Here is a 21670-nt window from a genome sequence, read left to right on the forward strand (position 1 = left end):
AGCCTCTTTTCTCACCTCTCCGTTGTCCACCTTACAGTAGTGTGTTTTCTTGTCTGTCTTTATTTTAATGGTTCACTTATTTATTTGGTAGTTCTGCGGCACAGTGGTAAAGAATCACCTGCCAATGCAAGAGAGGTAGATTCGATCCCTGAGGAAGATCCCAGGAAGAGGAAATGACAACCTCCTCCAGTATTTTTGCCTGGAAAATTCCATGGAGAGGAGTCTGACGGGCTACAGTCCAAAGGGCTGAAAAGAGAGATGACTGAAGGACTAAGCACACACACTGCACGTGAAATCTCAATTCCCCCACCAGGGATTGAACCCAGTGACTTCTGCAGTGGAAGAGTGTAGTTCTAACCACTGGATTACCATGGAGTTCCTCTTGCATGCTTTTCCAGTTCCAGAAAACCAGGTAGTTCGCAATCTATGTATTTTCTCCTGCCCTCTCCTTGAATTACAAATGTTAGTCTCCCCTTTCTTTGTGTGAAGAGCAATCGTTTAAAAACTGTAATAACTGTCAGGGAAAAGTTCTTGGTTCTTCATCTGAGCAGCAGCACCTGCCTCTCAACTCTATGCGTACCATTTTTTTAAAAAGATTATATTTGTTTGATATTCCATACAATGTATTTTATTTTGATATGTCAGTCGCCTAAACCCCATGAAACTATTTAAATCTTTGTATCTTGTCCCCTAGCAAAGTGTGACACTCAAGAAATGTTTATGTGGCTTAAAGGAACCCACGTTTGGTTACCAGTGACCCCGTGACGTCACATACCTTGGGCTCAGAATTCCTGAGCCCTATCTCAAAATCACCGTGCTTGCAAGTGCCTCCGGAGCACAGATCCCTTTCGCAGGGTTTGAAATGTACCAAGTCACTATTTACCAGTCTTACGACATAGCTCCAAGCCTGGGCTAACCCTGATCCGTGAGAGAAACAGAAACTTAATTTCTAGGAAAGAAAAGCCCGCCTGGGGGTGGGAGGGACGAGGGAAGCAGAACTGTGGGCGTCACAGGCTCTGCCAGAGCTCAGTCCGGCCCCCCACCCTCTCTCCCGCAACCCCCAGCCCCCACACGCCCCGGGTTTCCAGGTGGACGGCACCCACGTGGGTGCCACATCCATGTCCCATGGCCTGGAGAACGCCACCCAACCGTTCTGCCCGGAGCCGTGCAGCCGGGCTGGACGCGGTAGATGTCACCACGCGGCGGTCACGCTCTCCTTGGCGACGCGCGGGCGGCGGGACCACGCAGAGGAAGCCGTCGGGGTTCGAGCCCCGGTACCCCGGAAACCCCGAGGGGAGAAGGAGGGGCGGGGAAGAGTCGATCCTTTTCTCCGGAGTTGCGCAAGGGGCAGGACGGCGCGGGTAGACTGGGACCGCCTGCGCGGGCATCCCCGCCGCGTCCCGCGCCGGGAGGCCGAACCCAAAGCGAAAGGAGCCGGGTCCCCCGCAGCCCCGGCGTCGCGTCCGCGGGGAGGTCGCCGCGCGCCGGGCAAGTCGGCGAGGGCCGCCGCTTTGTGACTTCACTGGTTTCGCAACAAGCCCGGGCCGCCCGCGCCCCACCCACCCCCGGCCGCCGCCTCGCCGCCAGCTGCCTCGCTCCGCTCTCCGCGCCTCCCCGCCCTCCGGAGCCGGGCCTGCCCCGCCGTCGCGGAGCCTCGGCTCAGCCCGGCCGCCCGCGGCTGTTCACCGCACGTGCGCCGCCCCCGCCTCCCGGCGGCGCGGAGCAGCCCGGCCGCCAGCCCCGCGGCCCGGCCCCGTAGAGCGCAGCGCCCTCCCGGCGGTGGCGGCGCGATGCTGTGCTTTCTCCGGGGAATGGCCTTCGTCCCCTTCCTGCTGGTGACCTGGTCGTCCGCTGCCTTCATCATCTCCTACGTGGTCGCCGTGCTTTCCGGGCACGTCAACCCCTTTCTCCCCTACATCAGGTGAGGAGCCGGCGGAGTGAGGCTGGACGCGGGGCACCGCGCGGGAAGCGCTGCTGATGAGCAGGGGACGTGTTCAGACCCCACTGGGCGTCCTGCCGGAAGATCGGGTACCCACGTATAGAAGAGGGTGCCCCCGGTGGTCCCGGGATGGACTGGGAGACGGGGCGTGGGAGCTGAGCAGTTCCGATTTTACCCCGACACTGAACAGAGTGGCATCCTGAGAGGCTCAGGATAGACAGAACTAGCAGACTGGGTACCGGGCAGACGCCTCTTGGGCGGTGTTGAGACCAGAGTGGGTCCTGATAGATGGCACTTGCTGAGTGTGTAAGAGGTAGTCGCCCAAGTCGCGTCCGACTCTTTGTGACCCTATGGACTTTAGCCCGCCTGGCTCCTCTGTCCATGGGATTCTCCAGGCAAGAATACTGGAGTGGGTTGCCATTCCCTTCTCCAGAGGATATTCCTGACCCGGGAATGGAACCTGCGTCTCCCAGGTAGAATCTTTACCGTCTGAGCTACCAGGGAAGCCCTATGCTAAAGCAGCTCCTGGATTTCACTTCCTCTTCCCAAAATCCTCGAGAAGCGGCTGTCTGGCTCCTCTTTCTTGCGAGAAAACTAAGTTTGAGCAGATGTTGAAATACCATCAGTGTGACACTGATGTCACAGCTGGGAAATTGGAAGCAGAACTCACACCCAGATTAATCTCTATGCCATAAGCACCATCGTGCTACCCTTGGGTCTTTGAGAGCGGCTCTCAGTTCTTTTGTATGGAGCTGCCCAAGATCCCTTGGTCTTCAGATTGTCAATGATTGGTGACATCTCAGGTGTTGTTGCCATACAGTTTCATTTTTCATGAGTTTTTGCCTCTACTTATTTTTGGGGGTGGGGGCACACTGCTGGGATCTTAATTCCCTCACCAGGGATTGACTCGTGCCCCAAAATTAGAAGTCACAGTCTGAACCACTGGACCACAGGGGAAGTTTGGCCTCTACCTTTATTGAGAGTCACTTTATCAGTGCCCAGGACACATGTCTGGATTTCCTGTGGCTCCCAGCTCTGTGCCTTGTCCGTGTTAATGGCATTCCTTAAACGTCAGAAAGATCCATCCTTATCCTAGTGGTGTATCCATCCTGTCTTACCCCTCTGGATCTGTATTGATTGTTGAGGGGTTTAGAAAATTGGTGAGACCTAGGGTTACTGCTTAATTATTGTAGGGATTGTAGAGATTACAGAAACTGCAGGGCCTCTTCCTCTTGCAGCAATGCCCTATATAGTCTTTTTAGTAGGCAACGAAGGGGAAATGAAGGTGGAGCAGGTGGGGACTAGAGTTTAAAGCTGCAAGGAAGCAAGCACAGAAGGATGCACAGAAGCCAGTCTGGAGAACAGTGGGTTTGCCGACGCAAGATGACTTTCCCATCAGGCCTGCTGCCCCTGCAGAAACCTCGGCTTGGTTTCTCCTCGATAGTCTCTGTTTTCATTGTCTCGCTTTTCTTGATTCTGAAGTGGGATAGATCATTTTAGACTGGTGTAAAAAGAAAGAGTTCTCTCCTGTAATGCTTTTTATTGAGAAAGTAGTAGCTTTGTTTGTCACCAGTTTGAAGGTCGGGGCAGATAATAAAAGTGAAAGTCGCTTAGTCGTTTCTAAATCTTTGTGACCCCATGGACTATACAGTCCATGGAATTCTCCAGGCCAGAATACTGGAGTGGGTAGCCTTTCTCTTCTCCAGGGAGTCTTCCCAATCCCAGGATCGAACCCAGGTCTCCTGCACTGCAGGCAGATTCTTTACCAGCTGAGCCACAAGAGAAGCCCAAGAATACTGGAGTGGGTAGCCTATCCCTTCTCCAGTGGATCTTCCTGACCCAGGAATCGAACCAGGGTTTCATGTATTGCAGGTGGATTCTTTACAACTGAGCTATCAGGGAAGCTGGGGCAGATAGTATTTGGTATGAATTGGGTAGGTGATTGGACTTCCCTGGTGGCTCAGATGGTAAAGAATTGTCTGTCTACAATGAGAGAGACCTGGGTTCGACCCCTGGTTCGGGAAGATTACCTGGAGAAGGAAATGGCAACCCACTCCAGTACTCTTGCCTAGAAAATCCCATGGACGGAGGAGCCTGGTGCAGGCTACAGTCCATGGGGTCACAAAGAGGTGGACACGACTGAGCGACTTCACTCTCACTTTCACTTGGGTAGGTGATCAGAGGCAGCATTTGAGTCTTTGTAGGGGTTTCTGAGGGCTCCCCGGGTGGATCAGTGGTAAAGAATTCACCTGCTAATGCAGGAGATGCAGGAGACATGGGTTCAATCCCTGGGTTGGGCAGATCCCCTGGAGAAGGAAGTGGCCGCCCACTCCAGTATTCTTGCCTGGAAATCCCATAGACAAAGGAGCCTGGCGGGCTACAGTCCATGGCATTGCAAAGAGTCAGACATGACTGAGCAACTGAGCATATGAGCACAAGAGTCTGATATGGTAGTGATTACTACCACGTCCAGGTGAGATATTAGATGTGCAGAAAAGGGGAAACAGCTGACAGGACCAACCTGTTGTGAGATGCTCAAATCATAGACGTTCCAAGGAAGAAATTTTAAATTTAGCAAGGAAAGAAAACTTTCAGGAGAAAGCAGAATTATAGAAGAAAAAGGTACAAGATTGTTCTCTTGTTGCCTGGAGCCTTCAGCCTACAAGCACGTGATTGCTTGCCTAAGTGTGCCTGTGGCCTTTAGGTTGTTTGCTCTTTGTGCCTACAGGAGTGGCTAGAGCACTGGATTACCTCTGCCCCTCCTAGAAAACCTAAGTCTTTGAGGCCAGGGCAAGGGCAAGATTAGAAGGGCAAGGACAAGATGGGATTAATTCCAAATTTATCTGGTTGGCCTAGACCTTAGGTGGTAAAGAAGTCACCTACCAATGCAGGAGACACAGGAGACTAGGGTTCGATCCCTGGGTTGGGAAGATCCCCTGAAGAAGGAAATGGCAGCCCACTCCAGTATTTTTGCCTGGAAAATCCCATGGACAGAGGAGCCTGGCAGGCTGCAGTCTATGGGGTCGCAGACTGAGCCTGCACAGCAACTTAACTGTCTAGCTCATCTCTGCCCTCAAAGAAGCCTCCAGTTCTTCCTTACCCTCATTCCCTCCATTTTCCTCCAGCCTCCTTGGCCTCCTGTCTGGATCTTGAGCATGTTAGGCACACATCTTCCTTTAAGGAAGGAAGGCACACATCTTCCTTTAAGGAAGGAAGGCACACATCTTCCTTTGCACTGGCTGTCGTCTACCAGAATGCTCTACCTCCAGATTATCACAGGCTTTCCTCCTTATCTCCTTTGTTTGAATGTTATCTCTGTGAGGCCTGCTCTGATGGCCCACAGGGCTCCTTATCCCCTGGCCTCAATCCAGTCTTGTTTACCACAGCACCTATTACCTTCTAACAAATGATATGATTTGCTTATTTAGTATGTTGATCCTGTAAGATCCATGAAGGCTCCTGATATTTGTTGAGTTTTCTTGATATTTCTTGGGTGTTTATCTGTGAGGCTTGTTTCTCTTTCCTCTAGGGTGGGGCAGAGCCCTTTAGGGAAGGCTTGATAGGCCCTTGGTGGTGGGTCACTGATTTGGACATATTTAGGGTGAGCACCCAATACTTTGGCCACTTGAGGCAAAGAGCCAACTAATTGGAAAAGACCCTGATGCTGGGAAAGATTGAGGGCAGGAGAAGAAGGGGACAACTGAGGACGAGGTGGTTGATAGTGTTATGCCCAAGTCGCGAAATCTCCCAGTGACCACCAGGGAGCCGATATCCGAAGCAAAAGCAAGAGAGTTTTTATTAACAAGCTCGAGCTGGGGCTTCCACCGTTTTACCGACACAGCAGCTATAGGGAGGAGCCCCGGGTTTTGGATTACATTGCTTATATAGGGAGTGTTCATGAAAAAAAATTTCTAGGTAGGGGGACGTCTTATTGGTCACTTTATTTCGAAGGGTTGTGTGTTGGTTTTTGATTGGTCCCTATTACGTAGGTAGACCACAAGTTCCTGAACGCTAAGTCAGGAGATTCTGGTCTGGGGTCCGATTGGCTCCTGGGTGGTGGGGTGGGGTGAGGTCAGGGGATTTCCAAAGGCTCTTTTCCCGGAACCTTACAAAATAGAGTTTTTCTATTAACAAAATGGAGTAGTTTAGGTTCTTCAATAGCATCACAGACTCAATGAAGGTGAGTTTGAGCAAACTCCAAGAGATAGTGAAGGACAGGGAAGCCTGGCATGCTGCCGTCCATGGGGTCGTAAAGAGTCGGACACAATTTAGGAACTGAACGACGACCCTTTGATGTGAAGTCATTGTTCAGTCAATCTGATCTGATGTTTTTAAGCAACACTGAACACTTTAAATAAAAGCCATTGCATTTTACAATTTTACTTATCTTCCAGTTTTATTGAGATACAGTTAACATACAGTGGTGAATAAGCTTAAGGTGTAGAGTATCATGATTTAACTTGTGTACATCATGAAATGATCATCACAATAATTTTAGTGACTACCTATCATCTCATATAGATAGAAAATAAAAGAAAAAATATTTTTTTCCATGTGATGAAAACCCTTAAGATTTACTCTCAACATACAGCAGTGTTCATTATATTACTCATGTTGTACTTTACTTCCCTAGCACTTCCTTGTCTTATAGCTGGAAGTGTGTGCCTTTTGGCTTGTTGTTGTTCAATCGCTCAGTAGTGTCTGACTCTTTGCAACCCCATGGACTGCGGCACGCCAGGCTTCCCTTTTGGCTACCTTCATGTTATTCCTCCTTCCTTTCCTCTGGAAACTTCAGATCTAATGTTTGTTTTGAAGTGTAATTGACTTATAACAGTTCCTTAGTTCCTGGTGTGCAACATAGCAATCTCTGTACATTACGAAACGATCACCGCTAGCCATTGCATTTTAATGTTACTTGTTTACTTTTGGCTATGGTGGGTCTTTGTTGCTGCCCTGGCTTTTCTCTGGTTGAGTTGAGCAGGGACTACTTTTCATTGCAGTGTGTGGGCTTCTCCGTGCAGTGGCTTCTTCTGTTGAGGAGCACAGGTTCCAGGGCATGCTGATTTTCGTAGTTTGCAGCACATGGGCTCGATAGTTGGAGTTCCTGGCTCAGTAGTTGTGCACGGGCTTTGTTGCTCCGCAGCAGGTGGTATCTCCCCAGATCAGGGATCAAACCCTAGTCTCCTTCATTGGCAGGCAGATTCTTTACCACTGAGCCACCGGGGAAGCCCTAGCCAATGCATTTTAAATAAGATCCAGAACTGTGGAAGGACTTCTTTCCAGTAAAATAATCAAATTCAGCTTTCTTATCAGACATTTTCTGATAACATTGTTATTCTTCAGTATATTGGACAAATGGAAATATACTCCAACTCATGAATGGAACAAAAATTAAAATCTACTGGATTGGCAGAAACCCAAATGTTTGATAACACATTCTACTGTCGAGATTTTGGGACAATAGGCTCCTGTACATCGCTGGTGGGAATGTAAAATGATTCAGTCTCTGTGGAAGGACTTAAGCACTAGTTATCAAAATGACACAAATACAATATCTATAGTATTAATAACGGCTTTTAATAACAAAGGGTTGGAAACAACACAAATGTCCCTCAGTAGAGGACTGGCTAAGTAAGTATGATTTACCTAAGAATACCTCAAACATAAGCTCTCTACACATAGAATGCGCTCTTTAAAATTTCCATTACATTGTTACATGGAAAAAAGCAAGACTTAGAACCAAATAGCTACCATGGTAAAGATGGTGAGGGAGAAATAATATACATTTGTATTAGCTTGCATGAAGAAACTAATAAAAGTGGTGTATCTATGTAGGATTGAAGGAGGTGGTCATGACCACATGGTCATTGAGACCTTAGCAGATGGAAATAAAAGGGAAGGAATAAGACTTGCCTTGCCATACTTAAAAAAAAAAAAGAATGTTTTAATTTTAAGATAACTGTCATTTTACATCCAGTTATAAAAAATATTAAAGATCCCATGTGTCTTTTTTAATTGGAGGATAGTTGCTTACTATGTTGTGTTAGTTTCTGCATACAGTAATGTGAGTCAGCCATAAGTATACATGTATACCTTCCCTCATGAGCCTCCCTCCCATTCACACCCCGTACCCCCTCGATGGACGTAAGTCTGAGTGACCTCCAGGAGTTGGTGATGGACAGGGAGGCCTGGCGTGCTGCGATTCATGGGGTTGCAAAGAGAGACTGAGCGACTGAACTGAACTGAACTGAATCCCCTGTAGTTCATCCTCATGTATCTTTTTACCCAGTTTCTCCCAAAGGTAACATCTTCTAAACTTGGCATACCTTTTTAGATGAATTTATTTTTTAGCCAAATGAATGTTTCCTATCAGAAAATTAAATTAGAAGCATGGGGATTAAAACAGTCACCAAATTCAACAAGTAGTTTCTGTACTGCGTGCATGCTAAGTTGCTTCGGTTGTGTCCCACTCTGCGACCTATGGACTGTAGCCCGCCAGGCTTCTCTGTCCACGGGATTCTCCTGGCAAGCGGAGAATTGGAGTGGGTTGCTGTTTCCTCCTCCAGGGAATCTTCTCAACACAGGCATACCTCTCCTGCATTGGCAGGCAGATTCTTTACCACTAGCGCCACCTGAGAAGCCCATTAATGCAGGGATGTGAAAACCAAAGACAACTAAAAATCAACCTCAAAGAATTTGTTTAGATTTTTACAAGGCCACACCCATATTCTTAAGTACAATTATGCTTAGTTTGTTATAGTTTCTTTCATTTCTTCTCCTACCAAATCCCTCAGGCTATTTTCAGTCACCTTTATCCCAGCTGATAAGCCTTTCCCTTTTTATACCTTCTGCTTCGGCCCGTGTCTTCTACTTCCAGAGTGTTCTGTGGCCCTTTAGTTTTAAGTTTTTGCCATTTCTGCATCCTGATTGCTTTTCATTGGCTTAGTCTCACTTTTTGTGCAATTACTGTTTGCTGGGTGGCTTGTGTATACATGTTAGTCACTCAATCGTGTCCAACTCTTTGCAACCCCATGGACTGTAGCCCATCAGGCTCCTCTGTCCATGGGATTCTCCAGGCAAGGATACTGGAGTGGGTAGCCATTCCCTTCTCCAGGGGGTCTTCCCAACCCAGGGATTGAACCTGGGTCTCCTGCACCGCAGGCAGGTTCCTCACCACTATGCCACCTGGGTGGCTTGTGGTGAAAGGTTGCTGCTGACCCACGAAACACGCCGGGATTCTTGGCCTCCGAAGGAGAAGAATTCAATCTGGGGCCAGAGACAAGGCTTGATTGCTCAGAGCTTTTGTGTAATCAAGTTTTATTAGAGTATAAAGGAGATAGAGAAAGCTTCTGACATTGGCATCAGAAAGGGGCAGAAAGAGTACCCCCCTGCTAGTCTTCAGCTGGATGTTATATAGTCACTAGCAGTCTGTTAATGAATGAAAGGAATGTCTTAAAACTCAGAATGGCACCAGGCCCCTCACCCATAAGATGCATTTTGGGATAATCTTGGCACCAAATGGTTCATCCTGGGCCATAAAACGATAGACTTGAATCTTGTAGAAGGGCAGATTACCATACAAATAGTTTTATTTACATAGATTAGGGGAACAAATTCTGAGTTCAGCATAATGGTTTGTCGAGTAGGTTCTGAGCCATTTGGCGGAAACCAACTTGAAGACAGAGTCTAGGGTAAATGCTTAGTACATGAACATAGCTTAAGACAAATATTTCCATAAGAAAAATGCATTGGTTAACTCAAGGTTTGAGAATAATCAACTTAAGGTGAAACCAGGTGTCATTATGGCAAGACAGTATTTAAAGAGAAACCTCCTTTTAAATTTGTATAGAGAAGGGGAAAAAATACCACTAGTTTGTTTCCTCCTGCCGCTTAAGCGAGATGAAAATGTCTGACACTTGTAGCCTATTTCCTCTGTTTGGAGATCCCTGGCCTTCCTGCCTGTTACTCTCTCAGTGGTCTTTGGCTATTCCCTTTGTTCCTCCTCATGACCACACACCCTGCCTAGTGAGTGATGGCAGAAACCTGGGATCACCGAGGATTAAGCCAAAAGGGAGGCCAAATCACATAGTGAACAAAGTAAAAGAGGTTGGGTCTTTAACTCCAAAACTGGATCTAAAAATTATCCTTATTTAGTTAATAATCACAAAATTTAGGTTTTATATATATAATCATAACTATGTGCTAATGCTTATAAGGAACAAAATCCATTTCTAATGGATAAACCAGAATGAAAAGATAAAGCTCCTACAGGAGCAAAAGATAAAGTTCCTGTAATGAATAGATGGGGGAACAATGGAAACTATGACAGACTTTATTTTGGGGGGCTCCAGAATCACTGCAGATGGTGATTGCAGCCATAGAATTAAGAGATGCTTGCTCCTTGAAAGAAAAGCTATGACAAACCTAGATAGCTTATTAAAAAGCAGAGACATTACTCTGGCAACAAAGTCAACTGAAACATGTAGTAGGTGATTAGTATATACTGTGTGATTGCTAAGATCATTTGCAGCACAAGGGTCTGTATTAGTCTTCTCAGCCTCTCTTCAACTGTTAGCTCATTCTGCCCGTGTTCATTGTTCATTACCTTTGACTGTGATTCCAGTTGTTCTCCAAGATCATTTCTGTGGACTTCATGAAAGTTTCCATATTTTACACCCTCACTTTGTAGTGCTATTTGTGAGTATTTACAACACTTGATAATCATACTGAGAGGTAACATAGTGTGCTAAGTAAGGGAACAACTTTGGAGTAGATACCTTTGATTTGAATACAGCTCTGCCATGCACACCAGCTGTGGGAGTTCGGACAATTCATTTGACTTTCTTTGCTTCTCTGTGGGTTAATAATAGCACCTGCCTGATGCATGAACACGTGAACTCACTTAGAACTCGTCAGTGCCCTGGTCAAGAACATAAGTTCTCTGTTGGTGTTTGCTATTAGTCATATCAAGGGACCAGTCTACATCGGTCTGGATAGATGCCAGTGTTAAGTGGGAAAAGACGTTTGATTGAGGTGAGGGCTAATTTTATAACCCCTCAGTTTGTGAATATAGTAGTAGCTTTCTTAACCAACCTCGACTTAATCAACTTGCTCTCCTAACTGGTAAACTCATTCTCTGAAAAACACAGTGATGGAAGCTGGGGTTCCCTGGAAGCCTCTCCCAGCAGTGGCCTCTCTCAGGGCTGCTCGCTCTCTTCTCTCATCTATTTCTTTGTCCACCTGTTAAATGCCAGCTGTGTTGGTTCCCAAATGAGTTTATACCAGTTGTATTTTCTCTACTGTGATTGTGTGATTTAAAATCAATGTACAGGAACTGTTGGTCTGCGAATGCAAAAAGATAGTTGTCATTTCTAAGGGGACTCAGTTGAATGCTTTGGAAAGATTCCAAAGAGACAAGTTGTCAAAAACTGCAGTCCATTTAGTAGTGTTTATGACAAGTGTAAAGATGTACAGAACCTGATGAAAAACTAGAAGGATTCGGTGCTGCAACTGCTTCAAAAGTGTTTTTAAGATTTCCCTTCACTGTAAAGACACTGAAACTGGAAATGAGATCATCCGCAGCACACGTGCTGTGTACGCCAGGAGGACTCATGTAACACATGTTACAGCCTTGACCAGCGCCCGTACGCAGGCGAATGAATGGATGGACAGTTGTATATTTGTGGTGTGTACATATTCATATGATTTTTATTTATTGTTTTTAGTTGAAATATAGTTGATTTACGATGTTTTGTTAGTTTCAGTTGCATAGCAAAGTGATTCAGTTATGTATATACATATTCTTTTTCAAATTCTTTTCCATTATAGGTTATTATTAAAAGATATTGAATATAGTTCCCTGCGCCATACAATAGATCCTTGTTATATATCTATTTTATATATATTAGTGTGTATCTGTTTATCCCAAACTCCTGATTTACTTCCCACCCCACTCCCGCCATATCCACATAGTTTTTGATGGCTTCCTGCTTAAACCAGGTTTTTTGATTATTGTGGTTTGGTCACTAAGTCGTGTCCAACTCTTGTGATCCCATGGACTGTGTATAGCCTGTCAGGCTCCTCTATCCATGGAATTCTCCAGGCAAGAATACTGGAGTGGGTTGCCATTTCCTTCTCCAGGGGATCTTCCCAACCCAGGAATCGAACTCAGGTATCCTGCATTGCAGGTAGATTCTTTGCTGACTGAGCTACAAGGGAAGTCCCAAGTTTTTGATTCTTAACTACAGTGAATTTCAGGCAATGGTGACTTTTGCTTCCTTGTTCAGCTGCAACAATGGGACTTGAAATAATAAATAATAGGATAATGAGGTTTCTGTGTATATAGTCAGAGAAGGAAATGGCAACCCACTCCAGTATTCTTGCCTAGAGAATCCTGTGGACAGAGGAGCCTGGTGGGCTGCTGTCCATAGGGTCACATAGAGTCGGACACGACTGAAGCGACTTAGTATGCATGCATGCATTGGAGAAGGAAATGGCAACCCACTCCAGGATTTTTGCCTGGAGAATCCCAGGGATGGAGGAGCCTGGTGGGCTGCCGTCTATGGGTCGCACAGAGTCAGACACAACTGAAGCAACTTAGCTATAGCTGTAGCTGTATACAGTCACATTCAGTTCAGTTCAGTTCAGTCGCTCAGTCATGTCCGACTCTTTGCAACCCCATGAATTTCAGCATGCCAGGCCTCCCTGTCCATCACCAACTCCCAGAGTTCACTCAGACTCACCTCCATCGAGTCCGTGATGCCATCCAGCCATCTCATCCTCGGTCGTCCCCTTCTCCTCCTGCCCCCAATCCTTCCCAGCATCAGAGTTTTTTCCAGTGAGTCAACTCTTCTCATGAGGTGGCCAAAGTACTGGAGCTTCAGCTTTAGCATCATTCCTTCCAAAGAAATCCCAGGGTTGATCTCCTTCAGAATGGACTGGTTGGATCACCTTGCAGTCCAAGGGACTCTCAAGAGTCTTCTCCAATACCACAGTTTAAAAGCATCAATTCTTTGGTGCTCAGCTTTCTTCACAGTCCAATGCTCACATCCATTCATGACTACTGGAAAAACCATAGCCTTGACTAGACGGACCTTTGTTGGCAAAGTAATGTCTCTGCTTTTAAATATGTTCTCTAGGTTGGGCATAACTTTCCTTCCAAAGAGTAAGCGTCTTTTAATTTCATGGCTGCAGTCACCATCTGCAGTGATTTTGGAGCCCCCAAAAATAAAGTCTGACACTATTTCCACTGTTTCCCCATATAGATGGCAAATAGTTTCCCCAAATAGTTGCCATGAAGTGATGGGACCGGATACCATGATCTTAGTTTTTTGAATGTTGAGCTTTAAGCCAACTTTTTCACTCTCCTCTTTCACTTTCATCAAGAGGCTTTTTAGTTCCTCTTCACTTTCTGCCATGAGGGTGGTGTCATCTGCATATCTGAGGTTATTGATATTTCTCCCAGCAATCTTGATTCCAGCTTGTGTTTCTTCCAGCCCAACGTTTCTCATGATGTACTCTGCATATAAGTTAAATAAGCAGGGTGACAATATACAGCCTTGACTTGCTCCTTTTCCTATTTGGAACCAGTCTGTTGTTCCATGTCCAGTTCTAACTGTTGCTTCCTGACCTGCATATAGGTTTCTCATTTCTCCTCTGCTTAAGGTTTTCAACATCTTTGAATACATAAAATTCTTTTTTTTTCACCGACTTAAACCTGTGCATGTTTTTCTTCTGCTAGCCCTACTTTTTAAAAGGCAATAGAGGGTTGCTCAGAAGTCTTGACCGATGCAGGGTTGACAGCTTTTCATCATTAATGCTCAATTTCAACTTTTAGAGTGCTCCACTGAACAGTCCTCTTTCCAACAGTAATTACGTTTCGGTCCATCAGGAATATGAAGTGTAGAGTCACAGCATACTAAGGACAACTTACTAATGACTTCAGAAGGGAGCTGGTATGAACCCAATTGTAAGATACACAGTTCTGTAAATTCATGTGGAGAGGATATGTTATAATAAAAAGAAATGTAACCTAGTAGCAGAGAAGAGTTCTGAACTGTATCCATCGAAGTCAGACAGCTGCAGATGCATGCCTTGGCTTCCCCATTTACAGTTTCTGTGGCCTTGGGCAAGTTTCTTTTCTAAGACTCAGTTTTTCTTCTTTAAGGTGACAGTAAGTACTTTCCTTTATAACATTCTAAACACCAAATAAGATGAACCTGGCCAAGTATAAGTGTTGAGGAAATGTTAACTTTTTTCCTTTTGTAATCTTAGCAGCTATAGTCCAAGCAGAGATGGTCTTTTAGAGAGTCCTCTGAGAAAAATTCTCAGAATCTGACCTCTTATGCCTCCCTCTTCATTACCATTGGGGTCCAAGCCACTGTCCTCTCTTGATAAACTACTGAAATTACTTCCTAAGTCTCCCTGGTCCATGCCCGCCTCTTCACAGTCTTTTTGCAACATTCTTTAACATCAGTCAACTTGATATCACTTCTCTGCTCTCAGCCCTCAGTGGCTTCCCTTCATGTTTAGAGTAACAGAGTCCTTGCCTTGACTCACATGACCCATGGGGCTCTCCATGATCCCTTTGCCCCTGTGCACTCAGGTCTTGGCTCACTCCCCACCAGCCATGCCTCTTTCCTTCCATTTCCTCTGATATATTGCCACTTTCTGGCCTTTGACTTGGCTTTGCCCTCTGCTTGTAATTTTCCTGGCCCAAACATTCCGCTTCATTCAGATCTCTGTTTCAAGTACCCTTCCCACGTTGCCCTGTCTCGGGTGGGTGGCTCATCTCTCTCTCCCTGTCCTCTTATCCAGCTTGCCTCTTCTTCACAGCATGCATTACTCCTAGATGATTTTTATTGCCCCCCACAAGAATGTAATTCCACAAAGGAGGGACTTTTTCTGTTTTGCTTGCCACTGCATTTGTGACTAAGATCAGTTGCTTAGTCATGTCCGACTCTTTGTGATCCCATGGACTATAGCCCACCAGGCTCCCCTGTCCATGGAATTTTCCAGGCAAGGATACTGGAATGGGTTCCCATTTCCTTCTCCAGGGGATCTTCCCGACTCACAGATGGAACCCTGTGTCTCCTGTATTGGCAGGCAGATTCTTTACCGCTCGCTGAGCCACCTGGGAAGCCCTTCTACAGAATTGCCTGCTGCATAAGAGGCTATCAGTAACCATCAGATGAATCAATGAATCTGATTTTTGTTGTTGTTGTTAGATACTAAGCTTTTCCATGGGGTTGCAAAGAGTTGGACACAACTGAGCGAATGAACTGAACTGCCTGAAGCTTCTCAAAGTGAATTATCTGTTCATCTTTGTATCCTCATCACCAGGCACAATTCCCACCAAGTAGGAGATGCTTAGCACTGTTTTGAAAATGTTGTATGAATGAACAAAGAGGGAATTTGGGTTGATAGAGGTAATTGCATGTGGATAAAGTGAGAAAACAACAAGTTATTTGCGTTTATGACTAAGATATTCTTCTCAAGTTTAAAAGTAGTTGAATATAATATTGTATATTAACTACACCTCGAAAAAAAGTTTACATAGCTATGGGGTACCTCTTGCCCTAGAATAATCACTGAGTGAAGCTGCCAAAAAATTAACCCTAATAATTTAAGGTAATAAAAGGGTATCTTTTTTGGCCAAGAGTCTTGTGGGATCTTAGTTCACTGACCAGGGATTGAACCTGGGTAATGGCTGTGAAAGCATTGTGTCCTAACTACTGGATCACCAAGAGAATTCCCTGGAATGACTATTTATTATAATATTTACTTTGAATAATATATTTAAATGTGAAGAAAAAGGAAACGATCGTCTCCTTTTACTGGTGCATTAAGTGTTTTTCGGTTCTAAGTCCTGGCTGTCCTTGGTTCTAAGTCCTGGCTATCCTTGGTTCTAAGTCCTGGTTATCCTTGGTTCTAAGTCCTTGGCTATCATCCAAACAATGGGCCTAGGATTTTAGGGGAATCTAATAAACCTCAGTCTGGGCATGCAGATAATTTTGCATACTGTCAGCATCTCAGTTCCCCCAATAAACCATGAGCTTAGGCTTTAGGGTAATGGAATGGAATCACAGATATCCAATGTTTTAAAGAGCAGCATTCGATCAAACATATTATCATGTGTGTCTTACTTGTAATGTTTTTCTTCCTCTGAGCATCATCAGGTAGATTATGAACTGGCTTAATGTTTACATTATTTTGGAGAAAGATGTTAGATAAACCACTTGGAATTTTCCGTGATGAACTAAACTTGTAGAATGTAAACACAGTGAAGAAAGAAAGAAAGTGAAGTCACTCAGTCGTGTCTGACTCTTTATGACCCCATGGATTGTAGCCTACCAGGCTTCTCCTTCCATGGGATTTTCCAGGCAAAAGTACTGGAGTGGGTTGCCATTTCCTTCTTCAAATACAGTAAATATAGGTGTAAATTGGTTTCCTAGGCACAACTGTGTACACATAACAGCCTCAATAGCTTCTAAGCCCCAAGCAAGTGAACAGTGAGTTCCTATCCCCGTACAGTTTCCAGGAATTGCCTCCTTTACTGGGAGGCAAGTGAGGATGTGGATGGGACTCAGGCAGGGCTTAAGTCACGTGACAGAGAGTTCTATGATGGGCGTTGGGTAAGAGGACTCCTTCTGCCAAACTGGGAGGCAACTGGTTCGACTTGGTGTTTATTCTCCACTTTCCTAAACCAGATGCCCAGGTACTGCTGTGCCAGTCAGATCCCACTGCCTCTTCCTTTGCACAGTATGGTCATTCACTGTGAGCTTAAAAAGTGTAAAGTGAGGGGCTTCCCTGGTGGTCCTGTGCCTAAGACTCCATGCTCCCGATGCAGGGGGAGTAGGTTCAACCCTGGTCAGAGAACTGCTTCCCACATGTGGCAACTAAGACCCAGCACAGCCAAATAAATAAATAAAAAAATTTTTTTTTAATAAGAGTACCATAGATTCCCTTGGTACTCCCTTGGTTGTTATGCTCTGGATTCTAGTGTAGGGCAGAAAATGTGATATAATATTTACTTATAATGTATATTAGCTTGGAGACCAAAAGACTTAAAAGAGCATTTTAAGGTCAGAAAGTCTTACAGCCAATCCCCCGCCACCTCTGACACACACACACACACACACACACACACACACACACACACACACACACCCTTGATATTCTCCTCAGCTCTTCTGCTGAAGAATTTAACCTTCCTGATGATGTTACTCCCAAAACTGAGTCTATCTTTTGGTGGATATCAAGCCAGGAGACACAACCAAGCCAGAGAATGGAATAAAAAAGGATTTATTAGTTGCAGAAAGTAAGGAAAACACTTTTTCCCAAAGCTGTATCCCCCCCAAAGTAAAATTAGGTAAGTTTTAAGCTAAGGGTATAAGCATACTCATGAAGGGGCTTGAGTGGAGGGGAATTCAGTATAGAATTGAGGCAGAGGTCAACAGTATCCAAGCTTGAGAACCACAAGGTCAGAAAAGGTCAACATTCTCATCCCTTAGGGTCCCCTGGATCTGGTGGGTGAGCCCTCAAGAGGGGTTTTTCTCGGTTGCTCAGTCACGTTTGACTCTTTACAGCCACAGCTCTGTACATGAGATTTCCTAGGTAAGAATACTGGAAGGGTTGGCATTTCCTTCTCCAGGGGATTTTCCCCATCCAGGGATAGGACCCAGGTCTCATGCAGTGGAGGCAGATTCTTGACCATCTGAGCCCCAGTTCAGTTCAGTTCAGTTCAGTCGCTCAGTGCTGTCTGACTCTTTGCGACCCCATAAATTGCAGCACGCCAGGCCTCCCTGTCCATCACCAGCTCCCGGAGTTCACTCAAACTCACGTCCATCGAGTCAGTGATGCCATCCAGCCATCTTATCCTCTGTTGTCCCCTTCTCCTCCTGCCCCCAATCCCTCCCAGCATCAGAGTCTTTTCCAATGAGTCAACTCTTCTCATGAGGTGGCCAAAGTACTGGAGTTTCAGCTTCAGCATCATTCCTTCCAACGAACACCCAGGACTGATCTCTTTTAGAATGGACTGGTTGGATCACCTTGCAGTCCAAGGGACTCTCAAGAGTCTTCTCCAACACCACAGTTCAAATGCATCAATTCTTCGGTGCTCAGCTTTCTTCACAGTCCAACTCTCACATCCATACATGACTACTGAAAAAACCATAGCCTTGACTAGACAGACCTTTGTTGGCAAAGTAATGTCTCTGCTTTTGAATATGCTGTCTAGGTTGCTCATAACTTTCCTTCCAAGGAGTAAGCATCTTTTAATTTCATGGCTGCAATCACCATCTGGAGTGATTTTGGAGCCCCCAAAAATAAAGTCTGACACTATTTCCACTGTTTCCCCATCTATTTGCCATGAAGTGATGGGACTGGATGCCATGATCTTCGTTTTCTGAATGTTGATCTTTAAGCCAACTTTTTAACTCTCCTTTTTCACTTTCATGAAGAGGCTTTTTAGTTCCTCTTCACTTTCTGCCATGAGGGTGGTGTCATCTGCATATCTGAGGTTATTGATATTTCTCCTGGCAATCTTGATTCCAGTTTGTGCTTCTTCCAGCCCAACGTTTCTCATGATGTACTCTGTATAGAAGTTAAATAAGCAGGGTGACAATATACAGCCTTGACGGACTCCTTTTCCGATTTGGAACCAGTCTGTTGTGCCATGTCCAGTTCTAACTGTTGCTTCCTGACCTGCATATAGGTTTCTCAAGAGGCAGGTCAGGTGGTCTGGTATTCCCATCTCTTTCAGAATTTTCCACAGTTTATTGTGATCCACACAGTCAAAGGCTGTGGCATAGTCAATAAAGCAGAAATAGATGTTTTTCTGGAACTCTCTTGCTTTTTCCATAATCCAGCGGATGTTGGCAATTTGATCTCTGGTTCCTCTGCCTTTTCTAAAATCAGCTTGAACATCTGGAAGTTCATGGCTCACATACTGTTGAAGCCTGGCTTGGAGAATTTTGAGCATTACTTTACTAGCATGTGAGATGAGTGCAATTGTGCGGTAGTTTGAGCACTCTTTGGCATTGCCTTTCTTAGTGATTGGAATGAAAACTGACCCTTTCCAGTCCTGTGGCCACTGCTGAGTTTCCCAAATTTGCTGGCATATTGAGTGCAGCACTTTCACAGCATCATCTTTCAGAATTGAAACAACTCAACTGGAATTCCATTACCTCCACTAGCTTTGTTCATAGTGATGCTTTCTAAGGCCCACTTGGCTTCAAGCCAGAATGTCTGGCTCTAGGTGTGTGATCACACCATCATGATTATCTTGGTCGTGAAGCTCTTTTTTGTACAGTTTTTCTGTGTATTCTTGCCATCTCTTCTTAATATCTTCTGTTTCTGTTAGGTCCATACCATTTCTGCCCTGTATCGAGCCCATGTTTGCATGAAGTGTTCCCTTGGTATCTCTAATTTTCTTGAAGAGATCTCTAGTCTTTCCCATTCTGTTCTTTTCCTCTATTTCTTTGCATTGATCGCTGAAGAAGGCTTTCTTATCTCTCTTTGCTATTCTTTGGAACTCTGCATTCAGATGCTTATATCTTTCCTTTTCTCCTTTGCTTTTCACTTCTCTTCTTTTCACAGCTATTTGTAAGGCCTCCCCAGACAACCATTTTGCATTTCTTTTCCACGGAGATGGTCTTGATCCCTGTCTCCTGTACAATGTCATGAACCTCCATCCATAGTTCATCAGGCACTCTATCAGATGTAGTCCCTTAAATGTATTTCTCACTTCCACTGTTATAATCATAAGGAATTTGATTTAAGTCATACTTGAATGGTCTAGTGGTTTCCCCTAGCCTCTTCAATTTAAGTCTGAATTTGGCATTAAGGAGTTCAGGATCTGAGCCACAGTCAGCTCCTGGTCTTGTTTTTGTTGACTGTATAGAGCTTCTCCATCTTTGACTGCAAAGAATATAATCAGTCGGATTTCCGTGTTGACCATCTGGTGAGGTCCATGTGTAGAGTCTTCTCTTGTGTTGTTGGAAGAGGGTGTTTGCTATGACCAGTGCGTTCTCTTGACAAAACTCTATTAGCCTTTGCCCTGCTTCATTCCATATTCCAAGGCCAAATTGCCTGTTACCCCACGTGTTTCTTGACTTCCTACTTTTGCATTCCAGTCCCCTATAATGAAAAGGACATCTTTCTTGGGTGTTAGTTTTAAAAGGTCTTGTAGATCTTCATAGAACCGTTCAACTTTGGTTTCTTCACCATTACTGGTTGGGGCAAAGACTTGGATTACTGTGATATTGAATGGTTTGCCTTGGAAATGAACAGAGATCATTCTGTCGTTTTTGAGATTACATCCAAGTACTGCATTTCAGACTCTTTTGTTGACCATGATGGCTACTCCATTTCTTCTGAGGGATTCCTGCCCGCAGTAGTAGATATAATGGTCATCTGAGTTAAATTCACCCATTCCAGTCCATTTTAGTTTGCTGATTCCTAGAATGTCACCGTTCACTCTTGCCATCTCCTGTTTGACCACTTTCAATTTGCCTTGATTCATGGACCTAACATTCCAGGTTCCTATGCAATATTGCTCTTACAGCATCAGATCTTGCTTCTATCACCAGTCACATCCACAGCTGAGTATTGTTTTTGCTTTGGCTTCATCCCTTCATTCTTTGTGGAGTTATTTCTCCACTGATCTCCAATAGCATATTGGGCACCTACTGACCTGGGGAGTTCCTCTTTCAGTATCCTATCATTTTGCCTTTTCATACTGTTCATGGGGTTCTCAAAGCAAGAATAGTGAAGTGGTTTGCCATTCCCTTCTCCAGTGGACCACATTCTGTCTGAGCCCCAGGGAGACCAAATTCCACAAAACAGTTCCAGAAAGTGTTTCAGGCTAACTTTACCATTGAAACAAAACTGTGAGTCTTTACAATTATTTATTACCTTTGCTAGTTTTATTCCTCTTGCTTGATAACAGTTGTTTGTTCTTTTGTTCCCTTAAGATCCTTATTGCTGGGGCATGTTCTAGGGGAAACATTGTGGCCAGGCTTAGATGACAAAGTGGCTTAGGCCTAAAGTGGTTTCTCTTGTGTCAAATAGCTTCATCTGGTTCACTTCCTCCAGGGCCCCCTACCCTATCTGCTTACAAGGACAGGATGCTTTGGGAGCTCTCTTCCTCAAAGCTTGATAGTAGCCGGATCACACCTCATCAATGTTCAGAGCAGCTCCAGTCTTGTTTTTGACACATATTTTCCCCTAGTTGGTCCACACTTTATCAAGGTTGACAATCTGGACAGAAGCTCTGATTCCTCTCTTAGGTGGTGATGTCTTATTCCAACTTTCCCAAAGTAAGCTGGGTGATATTCATCAAGGCTGACTGTGTGGTGATGAATGCCGTCAGTATTACCCAGACCTCCCGGTCTTTCTGATGTTTGATGATGCTCCGTGGCCATGACTCACATGGACCCTAAGTTTCTGGGTCTTCCTTGTCAGGATGGCATGTCAGTGGCTGAGATGAAAGGGGGAGACTTCTGTTTGTATTAACAACAGTAGGAAACCACTACTATCCTTAAAGAGTTTCCCAGGTGATACAGTCAGAGAAGGCAATGGCACCCCACTCCAGTACTCTTGCCTGGAAAATCCCATGGACAGAGGAGCCTAGTAGGCTGCAGTCCATGGGGTCTCGAAGAGTCGGACACGACTGAGCGACTTCACTTTCACTTTTCACTTTCATGCACTGGAGAAGGAAGTGGCAACCCA

At 45.1% G+C, this 21670-nt stretch overlaps 1 protein-coding gene across 1 annotated transcript in view; it reads left to right on the forward strand.

Moving 5' to 3' along the window:
• The first annotated feature begins 990 nt into the window (after positions 1-990).
• The window catches only part of DRAM1 (DNA damage regulated autophagy modulator 1), a 40924-nt gene continuing 20244 nt past the window's right edge, over positions 991-21670 (forward strand). The window contains exon 1 of the mRNA XM_069585173.1: positions 991-1921. Within this exon, the coding sequence (XP_069441274.1) occupies positions 1791-1921 (131 nt within the window). The 5' untranslated portion in view covers positions 991-1790. The remainder of the gene's footprint in view (positions 1922-21670) is intronic.

The sequence above is a fragment of the Ovis canadensis genome, chromosome 3 (genome assembly GCF_042477335.2).
Source record: "Ovis canadensis isolate MfBH-ARS-UI-01 breed Bighorn chromosome 3, ARS-UI_OviCan_v2, whole genome shotgun sequence".
Classification (NCBI taxonomy): Eukaryota; Metazoa; Chordata; class Mammalia; order Artiodactyla; family Bovidae; genus Ovis; species Ovis canadensis.